At 46.9% G+C, this 19,739-nt stretch overlaps 1 protein-coding gene across 1 annotated transcript in view; it reads right to left on the bottom strand.

Annotated features, from left to right (window-relative positions):
- Positions 1-11,741: 11,741 nt before the first annotated feature.
- Positions 11,742-19,739, bottom strand: part of LOC119316749 (early nodulin-93-like) — a 20,685-nt gene continuing 12,687 nt past the window's right edge. Inside the window, exon 4 of the mRNA XM_037591129.1 lies at positions 11,742-12,179. Within this exon, the coding sequence (XP_037447026.1) occupies positions 12,088-12,179 (92 nt within the window). The 3' untranslated portion in view covers positions 11,742-12,087. The remainder of the gene's footprint in view (positions 12,180-19,739) is intronic.

Below are 19,739 nucleotides of genomic sequence, written 5' to 3'. Positions count from 1 at the left end.
CTGACCCCGCCGCCGCGCCCGACGCCGCCGCCCCGCCGGACCCCGCCGCCGCTGTCCCGCCGCCCGAGGTTTACCTCGATCCCGCCGCCGGTTTTCCCGGAAAAACCGTTCGGTTTTCGTCGGTTTTTTTTGTGTTTTTTTGTTTCGTTTTTTCTTTAGATCGGTTTTTTTCCCGGTTTAGGCTAATCAGCGAGCGTTCGCTCATTCATTCGTTTTAACAAATGCGTTCTTCGTTTAGATTCAGTTAACGAACGTTCGTTCGTTAAACTGTTCGTCGTTTTTCTTTTTCTTGGATTAAATCCGCGATTTTCTGATCGTGATTTCTGATCCGATTTTCGTTTTAGTTTATTTTTTCGCTCGTTTATCAGAATCAGGCGATTCAAGCGCCTGGAGTTTCGTCTTGAAACCCTCTTTCCGTTTAACCAACTTAAACAAGTTTTTGCTTTTGTAAAAATTGTCTTAGATCCAGAATGGTAAACAAAGCATGTTTCTTTTGCCGTTTGTTTTTCGTTGCTTCGTTCGATTTGATTCTTTTTGCCAACCGGAGTTCTTAAGTTGAACTTTCTGGTTAAATCTCTTATTTGAGTTTTACCTGTGCATTAGTTGAGTACTTATTATGTGCTTGTTTGTTTGCGATAGAGTACCCGGAGTGCGCCGCTTGTTACTTCGAATCGCTAGGTTTCCCGGATCATCAGTAAGGCAAGTAACACTTTGATCATACCTCCTACTACCCAGTTTTATTGCATTAGATCAATCCTTACACATTGCATGATTAGGATCTAATTAAATTGTGGGTTTGGGAAGTAGTTGAGGTAGTACCTATTACCTGTCTAATTATCAAACCTTTGGGAGTTACTTCTACGTTTGCTTATTATTGCTATGCTATGCTAGTAGACGTGGATTGGGTGAGTGTATCCATGATAGATGTGAGCTTTGTTAATTAATGGTTTACTTAAGGTGGCAACCTAAACACACATCTGGGTGGATTGAGGCACCTGGGTATTCCAGGATTGCCTGTTTTCTTTTGGACCGCCACCCAGGCTCAAAGGGATCTTGAGATTATTCATGCTAGAAACTTCCGTGTGCAACCACAAGCTATTATGGGCTCTAGCATAGTTGACTAAGTCGTGCGAACTCTTACAGTGGTAGACTAGCAGATGTAGGGGATGTAGGTGGTACGGTCTACCCATCGTAACGTGCTAGCGCTTCTGAAAGACTATGTCTTGGTCATCCGTTTCTCAAACACCGTGTAGTGCGAGAAACCAAACGGAGGCGATCGAGTCTTGTGGGGAAAAGTGCGCAAATCTCTGCAGAGTGTGTAAACTAATCATGGTTAGCCGTGTCCCCGGTTATGGACATCTTGAGTATCTAGTGCCTGGATTATCATGTGAATCTCAACATGTTACTCTAAAGACTAATTTTGTTGGGTTTGTTTAATGATAATGTTTAATTGGGATTGAGAATGCTGTCAACCATTCTCAATGTTTAACAACCACTATAATAGTTAAATAAATTTATTCCTTTGCAGTAGGGAAAAATTGGCTTTACGCAAAACTGTAACCATAGAGCTTTCCACCAGCCAAATATGCATATAGTATAGCTGTTTCATTCCATTATTCTCTATGTGTTACATTGCCAGCATATTCCATGTGTTGACCCATTTTCGGGATGCAACGTTAATGTTGCAGACTTTTCAGACGACGATTAAGGAGTTTTAGGTCGTGGTTCTATACTCAGTGATGCCGTTGGAGTTGATGGACTCACTTATTTTCCAAGCCTTCCGCTGTTATCGTTATTAGATGGCCTTAAGCCATTTTTATTGTAATAAGTTATCTTTGGAGACACTTGATGTAATAAGTGTGTGATTGCTACTCTGCTATAAATCCTTCAAGTACTATGTGGTGTCAGCATTACTGATCCAGGGATGACACCGGAGCATAGAGATTGGACCATTTGAGGTCTGGTCGCTACAGTGTGCGATGCAGGGCATATGGTTCAGCTCAATTAACTGTTTGCGATGAGGAGGAACGAAAGAAACGGGCAGCCAGATGAAGGCGTGTGCGATGTACAACATACAGTTCACTCGGATGAACTGTTTGTGATTAGGAAACACAAAAGAAACGGTCAGCCAGATCAAGGTGTATGTGATTGAGGACGTACGCTTCAAAAGGGTTAACTGTTTGCGATTAGACAACAGAATATAAACGGGTTAGCCAGATCAAAGTGTCTGCGATTGATGGCATACACTTCACATGGATGAACTATTTGCGATTAGCCACAACAAACTAAAATAGTTAGATAGATCAGCGTGTGTGTGCTAGACGGGCACACACATTCTAATTAAAAGAAGCACGTGCGATGGTAATAACGAGCGCGCACGGTTGTTGGAACAAGACGTGTGCTGACATTGCCTATTGCGGTGCACCCTATGGTGCAAACGCCACGTACGCGGCCGAGAAGGCGTACGTGCCCACATTACGCCTTTTGGGAATAGTGTCGCACTTATAACCGTCAGTAAATTTTGAGCATGTGTCCCGTCACATTCCAAATTGCAAACCTGTTCACACCGATCAAAACCTAAACGGTTTCCCACTTAGGAGTGTATTACTACTCGGTTATAAATACTACTACTCCAAGATGACTGCACATTCCTCCTCAACTCCTCATCCACAAAAAGTCAAAAACAAACAAGTCATTCATCATCGTTCCCTTGCGTCCGCTATGGCCAGCGTGAGTTCTGGGTCAAGAGATTGCCACCAGGGAGAGGCGAGCCTGGAAGCGGAAGCACCAGAGATGTCCCGCCTCGTCGCGAAAGCAGCCAACATGTCCCGCCGCACGGCCGTAGCAGCAAAGAGGTCCCGCCGCGCCACCGAAGAAGCACAGAGGTCCTGCCGCGCCGTCGATGCAGCAGACTGGTCCGGCCACGCCGCGGAAGCAGAATAGATGTCCCGTTGTGCCGCGAATGCAGCGGAGATGTCCTCCCGTGCCGCGACGGCCTGGGAAAATGTCTCGCGGGGAGGCGAGGACTCTTACAGGCCATGCGTGCCCTCGTCCTTAGGCAGATGGATTAGATCTCCAGGTGGGCGAGGTTGCAGGATGACCTGAAAGCCTCGTTTGAACACTCTCCCGACGTCATCCGGCAACTAAATGAGAGCAATGCGAAGCTCCGGGCCGAGCGCGACCTGCTGAGGGCAAAGGTCGTCGAAAGTGCAGAGCAGCAGGAGCAGACCACTACCTTGCTAAAGAGGACTAGTGTCATCGTCGAGAAACTTATGGACGAGAATGCCATGCTGCGCATCGAGCGCAGAAGGCTGGTGGAGGAATCTGTGGATGCTCTCAAGCAGCATCTAGAGGACAAGAAAGAGCTCGTCGCCGCTCGCCGTGGAGACTAGTTCCCGCGACCTACAGCAATGCATCAAGAAAGTAGAGATCAGCGAGCCAGATTGTTATCTTCCTTCTTCTTTTGCCCTTGTGTATTTCGAGCATTGCTGCATGTGGCTTTTTTAATTATGTTTCTAAATATGTAAGAAAATTATTATCCACGGTCATAGTCCTTATATTCATCATGCTTGCTATAAGTCGCAGTCGATGCTATATAGGTCTGTCGGATCTTACATCAAGATCGGTGCAAAACTTTCTTTTCAGATTTTCATTTTTCTCTCTTAAATCTCAGTCCAGTGAGACATATAGCCACGTCGTAGAACAGGTGCTCAGGCACCATTAATGGAGACATTGGGAGGGAGGTGCGCGGCTGGTAGCAGTCAAAGGGCTCTCCTCCCGATGAGCACGCGTAGGGGTCTGATCGCACGCCTCCCATACTCAAATAACTACCCCTCATGGCACCTCCTAGCCAATAAAAAGGGACGTGTGGCCGCACGTAATTGGTAAGTAGAATGCCCACGGTTTCAATAATACTTGTGTTTCTGATTTGTAATGTGACAGCACTTGTTCCAAAATGACTTTGTTGATTATCAATGTGTGCGCCTTCGCAAATCGGACAGAAAAATTACCACAGCACGTTGTTGCCATGTCATGACACCATGCCAAGTTTCATGATTTTCAGGTGTGTTTTGGATTTACAGGAATTAAAAAAAAACAAGTTTCTCAATCTTTCCGGCTGAGCCACGACGCCCAGATGTTTGAATTTCACTCTCATCTCTTGCATGGGACCTAGAAATTCACCCAAGGACACACATGTGATTTTTCAAACAACTTTGGTGCACTGGAGCCTGTGCTTGTAGTTCAAATTTCAATTATGCACATTAAATGCGCAGAAACTCAACTAATGTATAAAAAAGGTCAAACAAACCCGGAATAATTCCAAAATTTAGCACGGTACTTCTATTTGGTCTAATCTGCCAGTGTAAAAAAATTAAGGCGGGAGAATGCAGTGTACGTATGTCGTTTCACACACGGAGGTGACAGGTTCCATCTCGAAACCACGAGCCTTCTTGAGGGAAGCTCCGGTTTGCAAGAAGCTTACACCAAAGCTTGTCCCAATTCGAACAAAAAAATTACCGCGGCATGTTGGTGCCATGTCATGACACCATGCCAAGTTTCATGATTTTCAGGCATGTTTCGGATTTATAGGAATTAAAAAACCAAGTTTCTCAATATTTCTGGCCGAGCCACGACGCCCAGATGTTTGAATTTCACTCTCATCTCTTGCATGGGACCTAGAAATTCACCCAAGGACACACATGTGATTTTTCAAACAACTTTGGTGCACTGGAGCCTGTGCTTGTAGTTCAAATTTCAATTATGCACATTAAATGCGCAGAAACTCAATTAATGTATAAAAAGGTCAAACGAACCCGGAATAATTCCAAAATTTAGCACGGTACTTCTATTTGGTCTAATCTGTCAGTGTAAAAAATTAAGGCGGGAGAATGTAGTGTACGTATGTCGTTTCGCACACGGAGGTGACAGGTTCCATCTCGAAACCACGAGCCTTCTTGAGGGAAGCTCCGGTTTGCAAGAAGTTTACACCAAAGCTTGTCCCAATTCGAACAAAAAAATTACCGCGGCATGTTGGTGCCATGTCATGACACCATGCCAAGTTTCATGATTTTCAGGCGTGTTTCGGATTTATAGGAATTAAAAAACCAAGTTTCTCAATATTTCCGGTCGAGCCACGACGCCCAGATGTTTGAATTTCACTCCCAACTCTTGCATGGGACCTAGAAATTCACCCAAGGACACACATGTGATTTTTCAAACAACTTTGGTGCACTGAAGCATGTGCTTGTATTTCAAATTTGAATTATGCACATTAAATGCGCAAAAACTCAATTAATGTATAAAAAAGGCCAAACGAACCCAGAATAATTCTAAAATTTAGCACGATACTTCTATTTGGTCTAATCTGCCAGTGTAAAAAATTAAGGCGGGAGAAGGCAGTGTACGTATGTCGTTTTGCACACGGAGGTGACATGTTCCCTCTCGGAACCATGAACCTTCTTGAAGGAAGCTCCAGTTTGCAAGAAGCTTACACCAAAGCTTGTCCCAATTCGGCCAAAAAAATACCGCAGCATGTTGGTGCCATGTCATGACACCATGCCAAGTTTCATGATTTTCAGGCGTGTTTTGGATTTACATGAATTAAAAAAACAAGTTTCTTAATCTTTCCGGCCGAGCCACGATGCCCAGATGTTTGAATTTCACTCTCATCTCTTGCATGGGACCTAGAAATTCACCCAAGGATACATATGTGATTTTTCAAACAACTTTGGTGCACTGGAGCATGTGCTTGTAGTTCAAATTTGAATTATGCACATTAAATGCCCAAAAACTCAATTAATGTATAAAAAAGGCCAAACGAACATGGAATAATTCCAAATTTAAACACGACACTCATGTACGAGTTGCATGTTCACTGTACGTAAATGTTCTAGCAATTCAAACACCATCCTTTCCCTCCGTAACACCATTTTGTCTTTCAAAACATAATGAAAAAATCAGGTATACCACAAACAGTTTACTAGAAAGAATCGTGTGGGATACGATATAAAATATCTTGGTGCACCGTCTTGTCTGGCTTACACAGGAAGCTTCGTCGTCTACAGTCCACCGCCCCCGCTTGAACCACACTTGCACGCCAGTTTCTCGCGACACCGAGCGAAATTTTTTGGCCACCCCGAAAATATCTATCTCCCCGCCCCCTCCCTCCTACCAAAAGCCACATTTCCACTGTTCCTCCTTGCTTTCCAAGTTCAAACCTTCACTGCTGCTTACTGACAGCTCAGCCTCCTCGCTGGCGACACTTCTTCTTGCAGCGCCGCCTCCTCGCTGGCTACTCTTCTTCTTGCAGCGCCGCCTCCTCGCCGGCGACCCTTCTTCTTGCAGCGCCGCCTCCTCGCCGGCAACCCTTCTTCTTGCTGCGCGGCCTCCTGTGCCACTGACACTTCTTCTTGTTGCGCGGCCTCATCGATATGGTCAGGTAATCCACACCCCACCCACACCATCCTCCTCCTTTCCCGTCCCACATGCCCCGACCGACGGAGCGACACCTTCCACCAAAATCACTGCCCCCTCCTCCAATTAAGTGCCGCCCACAGCCATTTTACACGCAGTATAACATGGAACTGAGTAGCATGCGGCCGCACGCGCGAACGAGGTCGCTATGGCTGCCATGCGTGTCGACTGCCAGATCTTGGAGGAGCACCTCATCTTTGAAGCCACCGTCGACACCGCCACGCGGTTGTCTCTACTTTAAAATACAGTTCGTGATGTTTTCTCGAGGCCACCGCCAGTGCCTTCTAGTGATTTGTCCTCTGTAATGTTAATATGCAATCTGATGTTCAGTTAACAGTTTGGTCCTCTGAAATGTAATGTTCAGTTAACACTTTGGTCCAACAATTGCTACATTTCGTAGTACTGTTCTCAAGCATTCTTTTTTTTGTTAATTTTCTTATCTTCTAGTACATGTTTCTATTCTGCAATGTCGTGCGCAGTTAACTATTTTGGTTCATTTGCTCTGCTGTCCATTTAACTGTTTGCTTCAGTTATGCAATTTGATTTTCATTTGTTGTGGGTACAATTTTGTATTGTTATGCATGTGACATCAATCGAATTTGGTTGTACTCAATACATATTCTACTGATAGTATGGCAACTCTCAGTTAACCTGATCAAGATCTTCCTTATGTGTGTTGCATGGAAACAATGGGAGACACTACGGTTTACCATCGAGGTTTACTCAAGCAGGGTCCTTTGGCTAATAGCACATTATTGTGCAGTTGTAGGAATCATTCTAATATTTAGGTTTCTTACAATTTGGCCTTGCACATGTAGGTCCTGCTGTCAGAGGCTTAGACCCACTGTTTGACCCATTTTGCATATGGGGAAATGAGATGTCCATGAATATCAGTCAAGTCAAGAAACTCAGAAAGATTGTTAGGATGAAGAAACTTGCGAATAACAGCAATATCTTTGTTTGCACAATGAAGAAGACATCAGTCAACTATAGGATGGTACCAACTCTTTTACCTTGTTTTTACCCCTTGCGCCATTTCAAAATTTACAACAGCGATTTATGCATAGCTTTGTTTTCAGTACTTTTCAAAGCAGTTCACCGATGATTACCTCTCAAACCACCTGCATGGTCAAGAGGCGAGGAAGGTATTCATTCAACACCCACGGTACAATATAGAAGTCTTGCTGAAGAGGACGAAGGTTGGGCAGGCAATTATCCATAGCCACTAGCCTAAAGTTGCAAAGACATTCAACATCACTAAAGGCTCAATATTTGCCTTCCGCTTCTGCAGTTTCCCGGATGAGATTCATCTGTCTATTTACCGTGTATGATGCTACTTTCCAAAGGTTTTTGATGCTGCATGTGAAACTTGGTGTTGTTGTGTAATGGCGTAACTGAGTGCCGAAGCTATCTGATGTAATTTAATTATGAAATCCTGGTTGCTTTTATACAGATATAAAATATCTAGCGTGTTTTATAAGAAATATCAGTTTTATTAGTACATGAATTATCAATAATAGGCTAATTACCCTGCTTATTGGGGTTTTCTATTGCAGACGGTTACTCAGACAGCACCGTGGGCGATGAATTCAAACAACTCGCGCGGTTTCTAGAAAGTAGGCATGTTCGATCAACTAACAATCACACACGGCTTCCGGCAGCTAACTGTTTACGTTAGGCCACCTTGCACAAACGTTTCCACACAAAGAACTATGTGTGATATATATACGAACGGAAACGTTTTCCCTGGATTGACTGTGTGGGATGTACATAAGAACATAAACGAATTCCTTGGATTGACTGTGTGATATACATACCTACGGAAATGTTTTTCTGGGATTCACCGTGTGGGATGTACATACCTACGGAAATGATTTTCTCGGATTACCGTGTGGGATGTACATACCTACGGAAATGATTGGGTTTCGATGCCTCGCCCGTTCGCACATGGCCCCAGCCTGGGTCCCGGGAGGGCCTATCCCCGACGATTTCTGGGTCGTGTGGGAAGGACACCCTATCGCACACACTCACTTGGCGACAGTTCCAAATGCCGTCGCGGAAAGGGGTTAAAACCGTTTGTTTAGCACGTCGATGTACCAGTGTGGGTCCAACGTTGGAGACTTGATCGTGGCCATTACCTAGCAAGCATGATATCAACACCCAGTGGAGGTTACTCTTAGATCTTAAATAATGGGCAGAAAGTAATGTACTTACCACCACACACCCACCTCCTGGCATTGAGATGCAAGGCACATACCACGATAGTTGTCTCGCCGGAGATCTCCCCCTCCACTAATGGTGCAATGAACCTGTAGCCTCCTCATGTGCCCGGCTTCGTTGTGAGCAGGTGGAAGTTGTGGTTGACACAGTTTGAACTTGCTCGGGCATGGGCATACCAGGTACTCGGCAATCGTCTATGAATGAAGCATCATTACCAAAATCACCAAATGGTGATGGACCAGGCGTACTGGCAAGACACTCGTCCACAAAGGAAAGACGGGAAAGAGTGTTACCATCGTCCTCAAATAAGATGTTCTTTGGTACAAAGGGGGGACCGGATCCGCAATTTGGCTACCACAAGAATTGATTCAGGTACGTATGCTACACAAGAACATGACGAACTACTGTCAGTGTTCAATACAGCAGGAGCGGAGCTAGATCTAAGAGAACTTTCTCGTTAACTAAACTAAACACGACACAAATTGAAAAATAAACAAGGTTCTACTAATAAGCCTACATGTGACCTTAGGAATGACCCAACTAGTTTCACCGTGCGGCGGGAAAATTGAAAAGGTTTGGCGATTACGGTCATTTACTTTCTCCCACAATTGATCTCGCAGGAAACCGCCTGGACTGTTTACGGTGCTGGCGGCAGGTTGGGGCCAGCTTAGGGTGGACGGACAGCTGCACCGCCGACCAGCCGACGAGGCCTAAGCTGCCATGGAAACCGATGCCAAGCATCGCCCGGTAGGGTTTCAGCGCGATAGATTTGGGGAAAGAAGGAGAGGGATGAGCCCGCCTACCACCCCAGGGATAGAACACAAGGAAAAGGAGGACTAATGCCCGCCCACGAAAGCCAAGTAAGTCAGGCCATAGCCTTTTACACACATCGCGTCAAAGTTAGAGTGTCCAACCACAATATCAGACATACTGACTAGTTTGAACACTCCATCCAATGGCTATACACTTGCGGACCACTATAAATTTTCAAACAGCACCACTGTTTCAGCACAACCACAACCAAGCCATGGCATCCTCTTCGCACAAAGGAAAAGGGGGTTTGAATGAACTAGTAGGACCCCTCGACAGCACCTTCCTACCACCAGATATTCCATCCGCCGAGGAGTTGGACTCCTTTGTGCCACAGGTGTGCCAGCCTGCTACACCACCGACGAATACAAGATAAGAATGAAAGGAGAGATGGGTTGTTGGGGATTCGTCTACGGGCACATCAAGGGGCCTGCGCCATACTTCGTAAGCCAACGTTTTGATATCCTATCATATCTCCTTTCCTGCTTCGATATCTAAAAAACATGTCAGCTGATTGCAGCAAGCTGCTAGATGTGCAAGCAAATGTTGGCTTGAAATTGAGAAATAATACGAGTTGTACTGGTTCGGTGCCGGGTACGTGGAAAGAAAAGAGAAGAAGATGTTGGAGGAGAAGCAAAAGAAAGAGCATGGAGCTAAGCACTAGAAGCAAATTGTGGAGTGGTGCACTAGGAAAAAGGCCAGCAAAGATCTAGCGAGTTAGACTAGATTTAGGCTTGTTCTACATTATGATGTGTTCAGTACGACCAAAATGAGTGAATAAAGTGGGTTTGTCTACAACTACTCTATTGTCTGCTCTTGTTTCAATGGTCGCCTGCATCGAAACTAGGAACCACAATAACATACAGATGAAAGTAACATTATCCATAATAGCGCAAATCATAACAGAGTTCTCACGCAACATGGGGTACAAGGGATGCTAACTTGACAAATTCAGAATTCTAGACATAATGAAATCACTTCAAACATGAAGTTCAGACTTGTTGACAGCATCATATAGCATCGCCGAGCCATGGGCATGAAGGAGAGTGGCCACTCCACAGTGACAACATCTATAATTTGAGCAGGCTCTACAAATCCCTCAGGTTTGTTGTAACAATACAAGTCAACCATCTGAAATGCCTTGTATTCTTTTATCATCTTCCGAACTGTGAAATCATTGGTAAGTTCAGCCATGGTCATCCTGCCGCCTATGTTCTCAACCACCCACTTAGCTCATCCTTGTCTTGCATCTTGACTTTAATATCCTTCCGTAACTTCAGCTCAACCTATTCGTGCCACTAAACTTCCACATGATCCTGCACTTGGCATCACCCTGCTTCGATAGTACATAAAATCATTTTGGCCTAACCCGTGTTGCACCAATTGTTCCTTTAGATTTTCAATGGTGATTGAGTCTTCCAGCCATGGCTCAGGTGCTGGTTGACGGAAAGATGCTTTGTGCACAATGAACCTAACCATCCACGGCTTACCGATTTGCAGCAGACAATATAAACAGTTAATCAACTTTTACATTCAGATCATGGACCCACAAACTCGCAGAAGAGATTCATGATTCATCTCAACACACAAAAAAACTTGCCCTGGAGGCAGATAGGAAAAGGGCCCAAACAAATATTCTAAAACACTAGGGTCATGGACTCGTACCTACTAACAGAGTTCATCATTCATCTCATCATACAATAAACACTTGCCCTGAAGGCAGATCGGAGGGGGGACGTCACCAGTAACACAAGGAGTTGATGGCGTCAGAGAAGACAAATACCTGCTTGCAGCTTCTATGGCCAGAGGGCTTGGCGACGTCCTTCATGATAAGGAATGGTGACATCCTTCCAGACTCGAGCGAGGGTGGGCTAGCTCGCTCCATGCAAGCCCAACCAACAGGGTGACACCATATGTTCACATGATATTTTTCCTAATACTCCCTCTGTTCTTAAATATAAGTTTTTTTAAATATTTCAATATGAACTACATACAAATGTATAGACGTATTTTAGTATAGATTCACTTATTTTCCTGCGTATGTAGTCTCTATTGAAATCTCTTAAAAGACTTATATTTAGGAACAGAGGGAGCATGTATTAGTGTTTTTTCTAATATGGATTAGGGAGACAAGAGTATGTCTTAGTGTTTTTTTCTAATATGGGTTAGGGAGACAAAACTATTTTTGAATATGGTCGGCCACTCCAGATATCTAGCGAACAGCCAACTTGGTCTTCCAAAATTGCTGACATATCCTTTCTTTGGCAGATCAAGAACCAAATTATTTTGGAACTGAAATTTCGGTTCAGTTATTAGTTTTAACTGAACAGAACTGAAGTACACTGACAACACAACAACAGTTTTAACTAAGCATCCCATCTCTTAGTCCACTTCCAATTGGGAGCAAACGGGGTCCACTGCCCTAGCAGGCAGCAACTCTCTTTAGTCTTTACATTGCAAGGTTAGGTACAAAATAAGCCTGAAACTGAAAATCGCCGTACAGTCGTGCATCACCATCCATGGATGGAACAGAGGGGAGTTTTGACGCGATTCGCATCAGCCTCGGTTCTGTACAGTCCTGGATCAAGTCGACTTGTCGATCCTCCCAATGGTGTTCTGTCTTGCGTTCCGTAGGATGGTTTTATCTGCGGTGATGAAGAAGCCAGCGATACAGACTGTCCAATAAAAACAAGGATATTGTTTTAGTAAACTCCCAATTTTGTGTTGCATGAGCATGGCAAACAAGAATGATCATCTTTCTGAGCTACAGATGAAGCAATAGGCATGATCCTTGAACAAATGGCTATGATCGATCTGAAGTACGATAGCAACTTCTATTGTGTTGAAGCCCTGCCAGCAACTTGATACTAATCTCATCGGGATAGCCAAATCATTCAGTGCGAATAAACAGACATAATCGCATAAATCTAGCAAAACATGTGGAGTTTGCAATGATTCCAAATTGCACCTTAAACGAAGGAATAATTAGTAGAAGCAAAAATCCAGTACCAGATATTGTTCAAGAACTCACTAGTCGAATTAAGATTTAAGCGGAGGCCCTTGTGTAAATTATTAACCTCTAGACAGAACAAAAAATGTTGCATCTACTGTCAATTCTAAGTAGGAAAAAATTGCACTGGATCTTGGTCCGGACTACAGCAATAGGCTGGGCATTCAGTTAGACTGAACGATCAGTGTGGTTCTTCAGTGGTGTCAGAGGCGTGGGTCTCATCTCTTAGTCCATCAGGGATAACTAGCAAATATGCCCGATGCAAAGGGATAAAAGATAACTCGGCACCCTCGTACTAAAAGAATATACTGCGTGCAAGGCACAAGAATTAGTCTCTGCAGGTGTGGCAGAGATAAAAGAACCTACAAGAGTTCTCGAGCGCAAACGTTCATTGATTTGCCTTCCAGCGAGATGTGCTCTCGCACCATCAGGTTGCCCTACGCGGAGTCAATGCATTTCTTGATATTTAGGCTTACATGGAAATTGTTGATGTGGTCACACCTAAGATCATGCTTTTTCCCTGCTAATCTCTCTCTCCATACAGATATGGCCATTGGCCAAAGTGTGTTTTCTCGGTCGGAAGTTCCAGTAACAGACCTATTTTTTCAGTCCCTCCAGAAAATGTTGTTACCGTTTGGAAAAAAATGGATGAAAAGAATAAAGATGGTTGCATTGATTTGATTGTGTGAACGCAGAGAAGAGAATAATATATGTAGATACGATGCCAATTTAACGTACCGAGAACTAAAAACGCAATCAGGTCCAGGTCATGCTACTGTTCGTGTTGATCGATTACCACTCAGAAAATGGTGGCTGCCTTCCTCCGCAACCTTCTCCTGGCCTCGGCAGAGCGGCGCCTCTGCTTTACGCCAGCACATACATGCTACTCGCCACCTCCTTCCTCCTCCGCGCCAACGATGACACTTGCGTCATTGTGGATTGTTTCTATGGATCACCGTTGTGGGACCCCTGATCCTGTCTTTCGTGCACCAGTCTGGAGCTGGCCACTCTGCTCTGCTCCCTCGGCCTACGGTCATCAGGCAAAGAGTCTCACGCACTGCAGCTGCCCATTGGCGCGAAAGGCAGCGGGACCGTCAAGTTTTACAAGCTGGCGCACGCCCTGCTGATGGCCCACACGCCGCTCCTCATTGACTAGGTGCAGCTGCTCAAGGTCTTTTGTGCCTTCGACCACGACAACAAAGGCTACATCTCCACCCGCCAAGCTCGCGTGCTCCATGGCGAGGCTGGGCCAGCCGCTCATGTTTGATGTTTGATCACGCTTGATGTTTGATGTGCTCAGGACCATGACACGTATCGGGATAGGTTGGGGGACACCTTGGTGGCCAGCCGGACCCGGTGCGTCGTCAGCGGCAGTGACGGGCACAGCAGGTCTCGAGCTCACCGCCCCGCTTTGCTCCCTCAGCCTGCGGTCAACAACGAGTCTCGCGCGCTGCTGCTGGCCATCGATGACAACACCGAGAACTGCGACACCTTGATGCGGGACGCAGCCGCAGACTTCCTGCATGGGGAAAGCAGACGAGGAAGAAAGAATAGGGGTCATGTGTCAGCGAAGGCAGAGAGGAAGAGTCTGTCTCAGCTCGGAGTACTGTGTGACAACGGACGAAAAAAGAGGCGCGAGCGTCGAGCGGGTGCCCTCGTAACACGAGAACAACGGGGAGGCATAAGGCTGGCGGAAGTGGGGAAGCCAAGCTTCAATAGGAACTTGCAATTTCCTAAGGCTGGGAGCATCAGGCAGCTACCCTCGCCACGCGAGAACGACGGGGAGTCACGACACGAGAATGACAGGGAGTCGTGACGCATGGTTTCTCAGTGCAGTGGCGTGGGGCATTCGGACGAGACGAGCTAAGAAGACTCGGACCTTATTTTTCACTTGCAGGTGGCATTGGGGTAAATTTTGGCAGCTCTAGGGGCAATTGCAATGACGTATGGAAAAACAGGACAAATCAATCATGCCTTTAATATTATTACGTGTGAGATTAGTAAGGATATCTTTTTGTTAGGGAAGTGACTTGGTTCAGCTAGAAAGATAAAGATATCATCTCTGTTAGGGAACTCGAAATTCTATTCTTAGGCATCAATCGAGTCTTCCCTAAAGGGACACCATGTGCCACACAAGGATTCTGGAATAGATGAAAATGAAATAGTAAAGATCTAATCCCCGCCCCCAACCTTCTCTCTCTATCATCCCCGACACTATGGTCGGCCAACCTTCGCACCTCGGAGCCCCACTGTGTCATGTTCATCGGTCTTAGGACCAGTATCAATCCTAGCACATGACTTGGTATCAGACATACCGGTCCTCGTCGCATCCCACCATCGACCTCCAAGGCCTCCCTTCCATAGATTGTCAAGCTCCTAGACAAGAAGCTTTCTGTGCAGAAGAAGGAATTTGAGACAGATATTGAAGAACCCAAGGAGCAAGCAGCAGCCAACAGGTTGTCATTGTATGCCTGGAGAAGGGCAGCCCTAGTCAGACCTTCAACAAGGACAAGCACAACCGCCACTGCAGTCCCTCCTCTGATCTAGAGGACCACGCCTACGCCTACGCCTACGAAAGCAGGAAAATCGGCACCTAATACAAACCAATGAGTGCGACCTACAACAGCAGCGGAGGAACCTCCAGCAGTAGAGATGGAGTGCCCTCCAGAGGCAGCCATGCCACCAATCGGAAGGGCGGCAACGCGCACAACAGCAGTGGTAGCAGAGTTCTCTCCAGTTGGGGTAGTGGCTGCACAAGCATCAGTAGATTGCTCGCTCCCCAGTAGCAACGACCACTCATCTTCCCAAGCCACCAGCAACACCTTTGTTTCCAAGGGGACCCTGCAGATAGATTCCTCAAGAGATTGCAGTCACGCGTGGAAGTGGCATGTCCTGTCCATCATCTCACTAAAAGTGGCACTGTTGCGCCGAGGACGACGTTGAGGTGCGGTCAGTGACCACGACAAGATGTCACTTTGTCCACTCCCGCGCTTACGGTTGTTATTACTCCTAGACGACTCGGCTGCCCTTGGCCTTGGGGGACTCAAATTGGTCCTTGCTCTTGCCCTTGCCGTACTTCATCTTGTTGCGGACAACTTCTTCGCCGGTAGCGTAGCTGTTGGCGATGTAGAAGAGCTCACGAGTTGTCCAGGGAGCCTTACATGCCATCTTGTGATTGAGTTCCTGCTCTTGAGGCCAGCGAAGAATGCGGCATGACATCACCGTCCCGGACATTCCTCAAGGAGTTCTTCACCTTGGATAAGCTTGGATGTATTCCTGAGGATCAGTTAGGTCTAATAATTCCTACGCTTGTTGTAGGTACCTTGGAAGTTGCTGACGACGAAGGTCTCGAGGTCTATCCAGTCCTTGATGTTGTCCTGAGGCATAATGGTGAGCCAGGCTAGAGCCGAGTCCACCCAAGTTCAAGGAAAGGTGTCGGATCACGACGTAGCCGTTGCCGCCAGAGGGCACGCACGCACACCATGTGATAATCAACCAATCGGATATACGGCAGCGCCTCACCTGTGCACTTGTCGATGTTGTTGACTCGAAAATGTGGTCGGGGCATGTCGTGCGTACGACCATCAATGGGATCATGGTGATCCCTTTGCGGTTCGAGCACAAAGAGCAGAATTAGCAGAAACCCGCACAAAGTTTACCCAGGTTCGGGCCGCTGTGAAGCGTAAAACCCTACTCCTACTTTGTATATTGGATGTGTATATGTCCAGTTAGAAGGAGAGCACGTCCGGCAAGGTGCTCAGAAAATGCTGCTACGTGTGCAAATGGACAGGGTTTCGACCTTTGTCAAGGTAGCCCTGGGCCTCCTTTTATAGACTATAAGGGGTCACCATAGTGGCAAAATGGTAAATAAACATTGTAAATAGTGGCTATGGTGCCAAATACCTAACTCTGACGGGTTAGAACAAACGCATTAAATGCACCGTGAGGTGTCTTGTGGATGGAGCTCCCCGGCAAGGTTGGTCTCTCCTTCTGTGTCGTTCGCCCATCTACCTTCTATTGCCTTGACACATCATTTGGACGGGTGTCACTAAAGTTGTATCTTCAGAGGCGAGCTGCCACGTGCCCAGACAAAGCTCATCTAACTACCTGCCCACTCAACACCTAATCGACAAGTGACAGCCTGATCGATGAGGTGGAGCGGTGGCAAGGTAGTGGGATTCTTGCCGGGCTCGGAGCTTTGTCGGTTTCTCCCCGGCAAGGATCTTGCGGGGTCCTCGAGCCGTATCTTCAATATTTCTGATCTCTAACTCGGTGATCTCCTTTGTATGCTTGTAATCTGATCTTGAGTTTTAGCTTTAGTTATCCTCCGGCAAGCCTTGCCATCGGGAAGGCTACTACTGCCTGTGCATGAGTCCGGGGTATTAAAACCCCAATTCTTAATACACCGACAAGAGCCCCCGGGCCAGGGCCACACACGCATGCGAGGCGTCGTTGGGCTAGGCCCAAACAATGCACAGGCACGCGTGCAGAGAATAACTCCCAAACAATGCACAGGCACGCGTGCAGAGAATAACTGCTACAATCTATCATAATCTTTTTTACCGCGCCTCCCACAACGCACATTAAATGCAGAACGTGGGAGAGGTGGATGAAAACGGCTGCTGCGGTAATGTGCCTGCAAAAGCACATCCACGTCGGACCGTAGCACATCCACGTCGGATCGTAAAGAGCCAGCCCCGCTTCTTCCCCGTAAAAAGGAATCCGCAGGGGCTCCTCATTTACCTTCCCTCTTTCCAATCTAGCAGTTGCCATCGTCTTCTTCCTTACGCCCTCAGAACAAAGCACTCTGCATCCATCCACTGCTCCACACTCCCACTCCTCCTCAATCCTTACTTCCAGAACAGCCATGGCACTGAAAGCAAGCAAGGACAAGGTGGAGAAGATCCTCAGTACGGACGCGGAGGCATGGCGGAAGCAGCACGTCGTCTTCGACCTAGTTCTGGACAAGAGTGATCTTGTTGAACGGTACGCCTACATGTGGGGGAGAGAGATGAGAGCTCACTCCGCCCCGCATGTTCTTCCTGGCTCCACCAAGAGGAACACGATCAAATATTGCTTCTTTGTTGCTTATTTCTACTGCGGGCTCTGTCCCCCTTTTTCTGATTTCTTCAATGACATCATGCATACATATCGAATCTGGAGATGCCCTTTCTGGCTCCATCACTTGGATTCCTGGGCCTGGGACCAAGGATATATATCTTGAAGGAGCAGGACATAAGAAATGGGAAGAATGGCGGGGTGAGTGGTGCTGGATCAAGGACGATGATTTCCCCCATTTTTGTTTGCCCCGGCAGACCAAACCAGTTCGCGGCAAAGATTGGAGCGGCCATGACAAGGATGACCAGAAGCTCGCGATCGCCATCACCAAGATCCACCGTCTCAGTTTTGCCAAGCTAGCCATTGAAGTAGTTGTGCAGACTTCCTTCGCCGCCGAATCGCCCCCCTGCAGAACAAGAAACAGCCGGCTTGGGAATACAAGAATGTTGCGGATGTCATGAGGCTACACCCCGGATTGAACAACAATTTGACGGTCGTGCAGCACAATGCTCAATGCCACACGCTGTTTAGGTCAGACGGCAAGACCAAATTGCCGGCAAGCGTCGTCCCCATGTGCAACAACTCGGCCTTGACCGCAATCATTGCGATGATGCCATAGTGCAATGCACATGGAGTTGGAGACTGGGCGAAGCCGCCCAAAGAGGGCGTGCAGGAATTCTTTGATACCCTTTTGGAGAGAGTTGTCAGAGAAGAAACAGATCTCATCCGCGACACCCCCGACGAGGAGGTCGCCTATATTGTGAGCAGAGCAGAGAAAGCTCAGCTTGCTGCGGCGGCCGGTGTCTCTAGTCATTTGGCGGCCGAAACTGGCAAAGAAGTATGGATGCCTGAAGATCTTGCTGACAAAGATGTGGTTGCCGGTGAGCAGGCGATGAAGTTGTCAGGAGTTCCACTGGCAAGGGGACAACCGAAGAGCAAGAACACGAAGAGCCCCTGTTCCGCCAAGGAAGCAACGCATCCTCCACAAGACTGCTTCTAATGACCCAGTACGTCCATCATCTTCAGGTGGTAAAACTGCCGACAAGGGACCAGCCGGCAAGACTTCGCAGCGGCAGGGAGCTCAATAGCAACCTGCGCGGCGCACAAGACAGACCGCCGCGTCAACAGCTGGAGCATCAAGGTCGTCAAGGATTCTGACACCAAGGCCATTGAAGAAGCCATCCAGCCCATCGTTGATAAGGTAAGCCAGGTGAAGAGGGTTGAAGGCCAGCGTAGGGACTAGTCGGCACGCCTCGTCTTGTCTTGCCGCCAACAGTCCATGTAAAAGACAATATTTCTCTTAAGTTAGAACCGCAGCAAGTTATCTGATGTAATATAAACTATCTGTGTTTGATGAATATGTGTTGTTTCCCCTTGTTCGATTCAGTTTTTGCATGGTATGTTTCCTACACTTTTTGGAAACTTGTCGGTGCGCACACTTGACGCGAGCGCTTGAGGAACGGATCCTTTGCAGCTTGCTGGAAATGTCGCCGTCGGCAAGGTCTCTTGGGGGTCTCAGCGCAACTGCTTATATTGTTGAGCGGACTCGAAACAAAATAAGAGCGCAGCTAATCGCGACAAGGTTCCCTCGGGTGCACGTTTTCCATACAAAAGCCAAAAACGTTCAAGAAAGCTAGCTCTATAATAAAGAAAATTGTTTGTAAGTTTTTCAACTTAGCTTCTCCCTTTGTTGTTGTGGAATAATAAGCTGAACGTCACTTGTTGGTGTCCATACTATCACTCCCCCCGGCAAACATGCACGTGAGGGAACCTTCTGTCCTTTTGAGAAAAAGAAAGAAGAGAAAATAACGATATGGAACCTTGACGGTTCGTTAATTATCCATACAAGGCAAGCATATCACAACATCACGGAGAAACACATATCTTTTCCCTAATAATAAAGCACGGATTGACTGCGTCGGGTTCACCATCGCGGCTGTTTTGCAGAAAAATCCCTGTGATTTCTTTTATTCAACCCGCAGTCACGTCCCTAAGTGAAAAGCGGTTCGCCATTGGAAAAAAAAAGATCACCTGCCTCCCTTCGTACCCCATACCTCCAGCGCTACGGCTCGCTTCACGCTGGCGGCAAACCACCCCGCCGTCCACCTCGCCTTGCCACGCGCCGGTGGTGGCTGGTCGACCTCCACTGCCCCCCGCGCACCTTCTA

Source organism: Triticum dicoccoides, chromosome 6A (assembly GCF_002162155.2).
Source record: "Triticum dicoccoides isolate Atlit2015 ecotype Zavitan chromosome 6A, WEW_v2.0, whole genome shotgun sequence".
Classification (NCBI taxonomy): Eukaryota; Viridiplantae; Streptophyta; class Magnoliopsida; order Poales; family Poaceae; genus Triticum; species Triticum dicoccoides.
The sequence above is the reverse complement of the archived record's forward strand: the minus strand, read 5'-3'. Positions and strand labels throughout refer to the sequence as shown.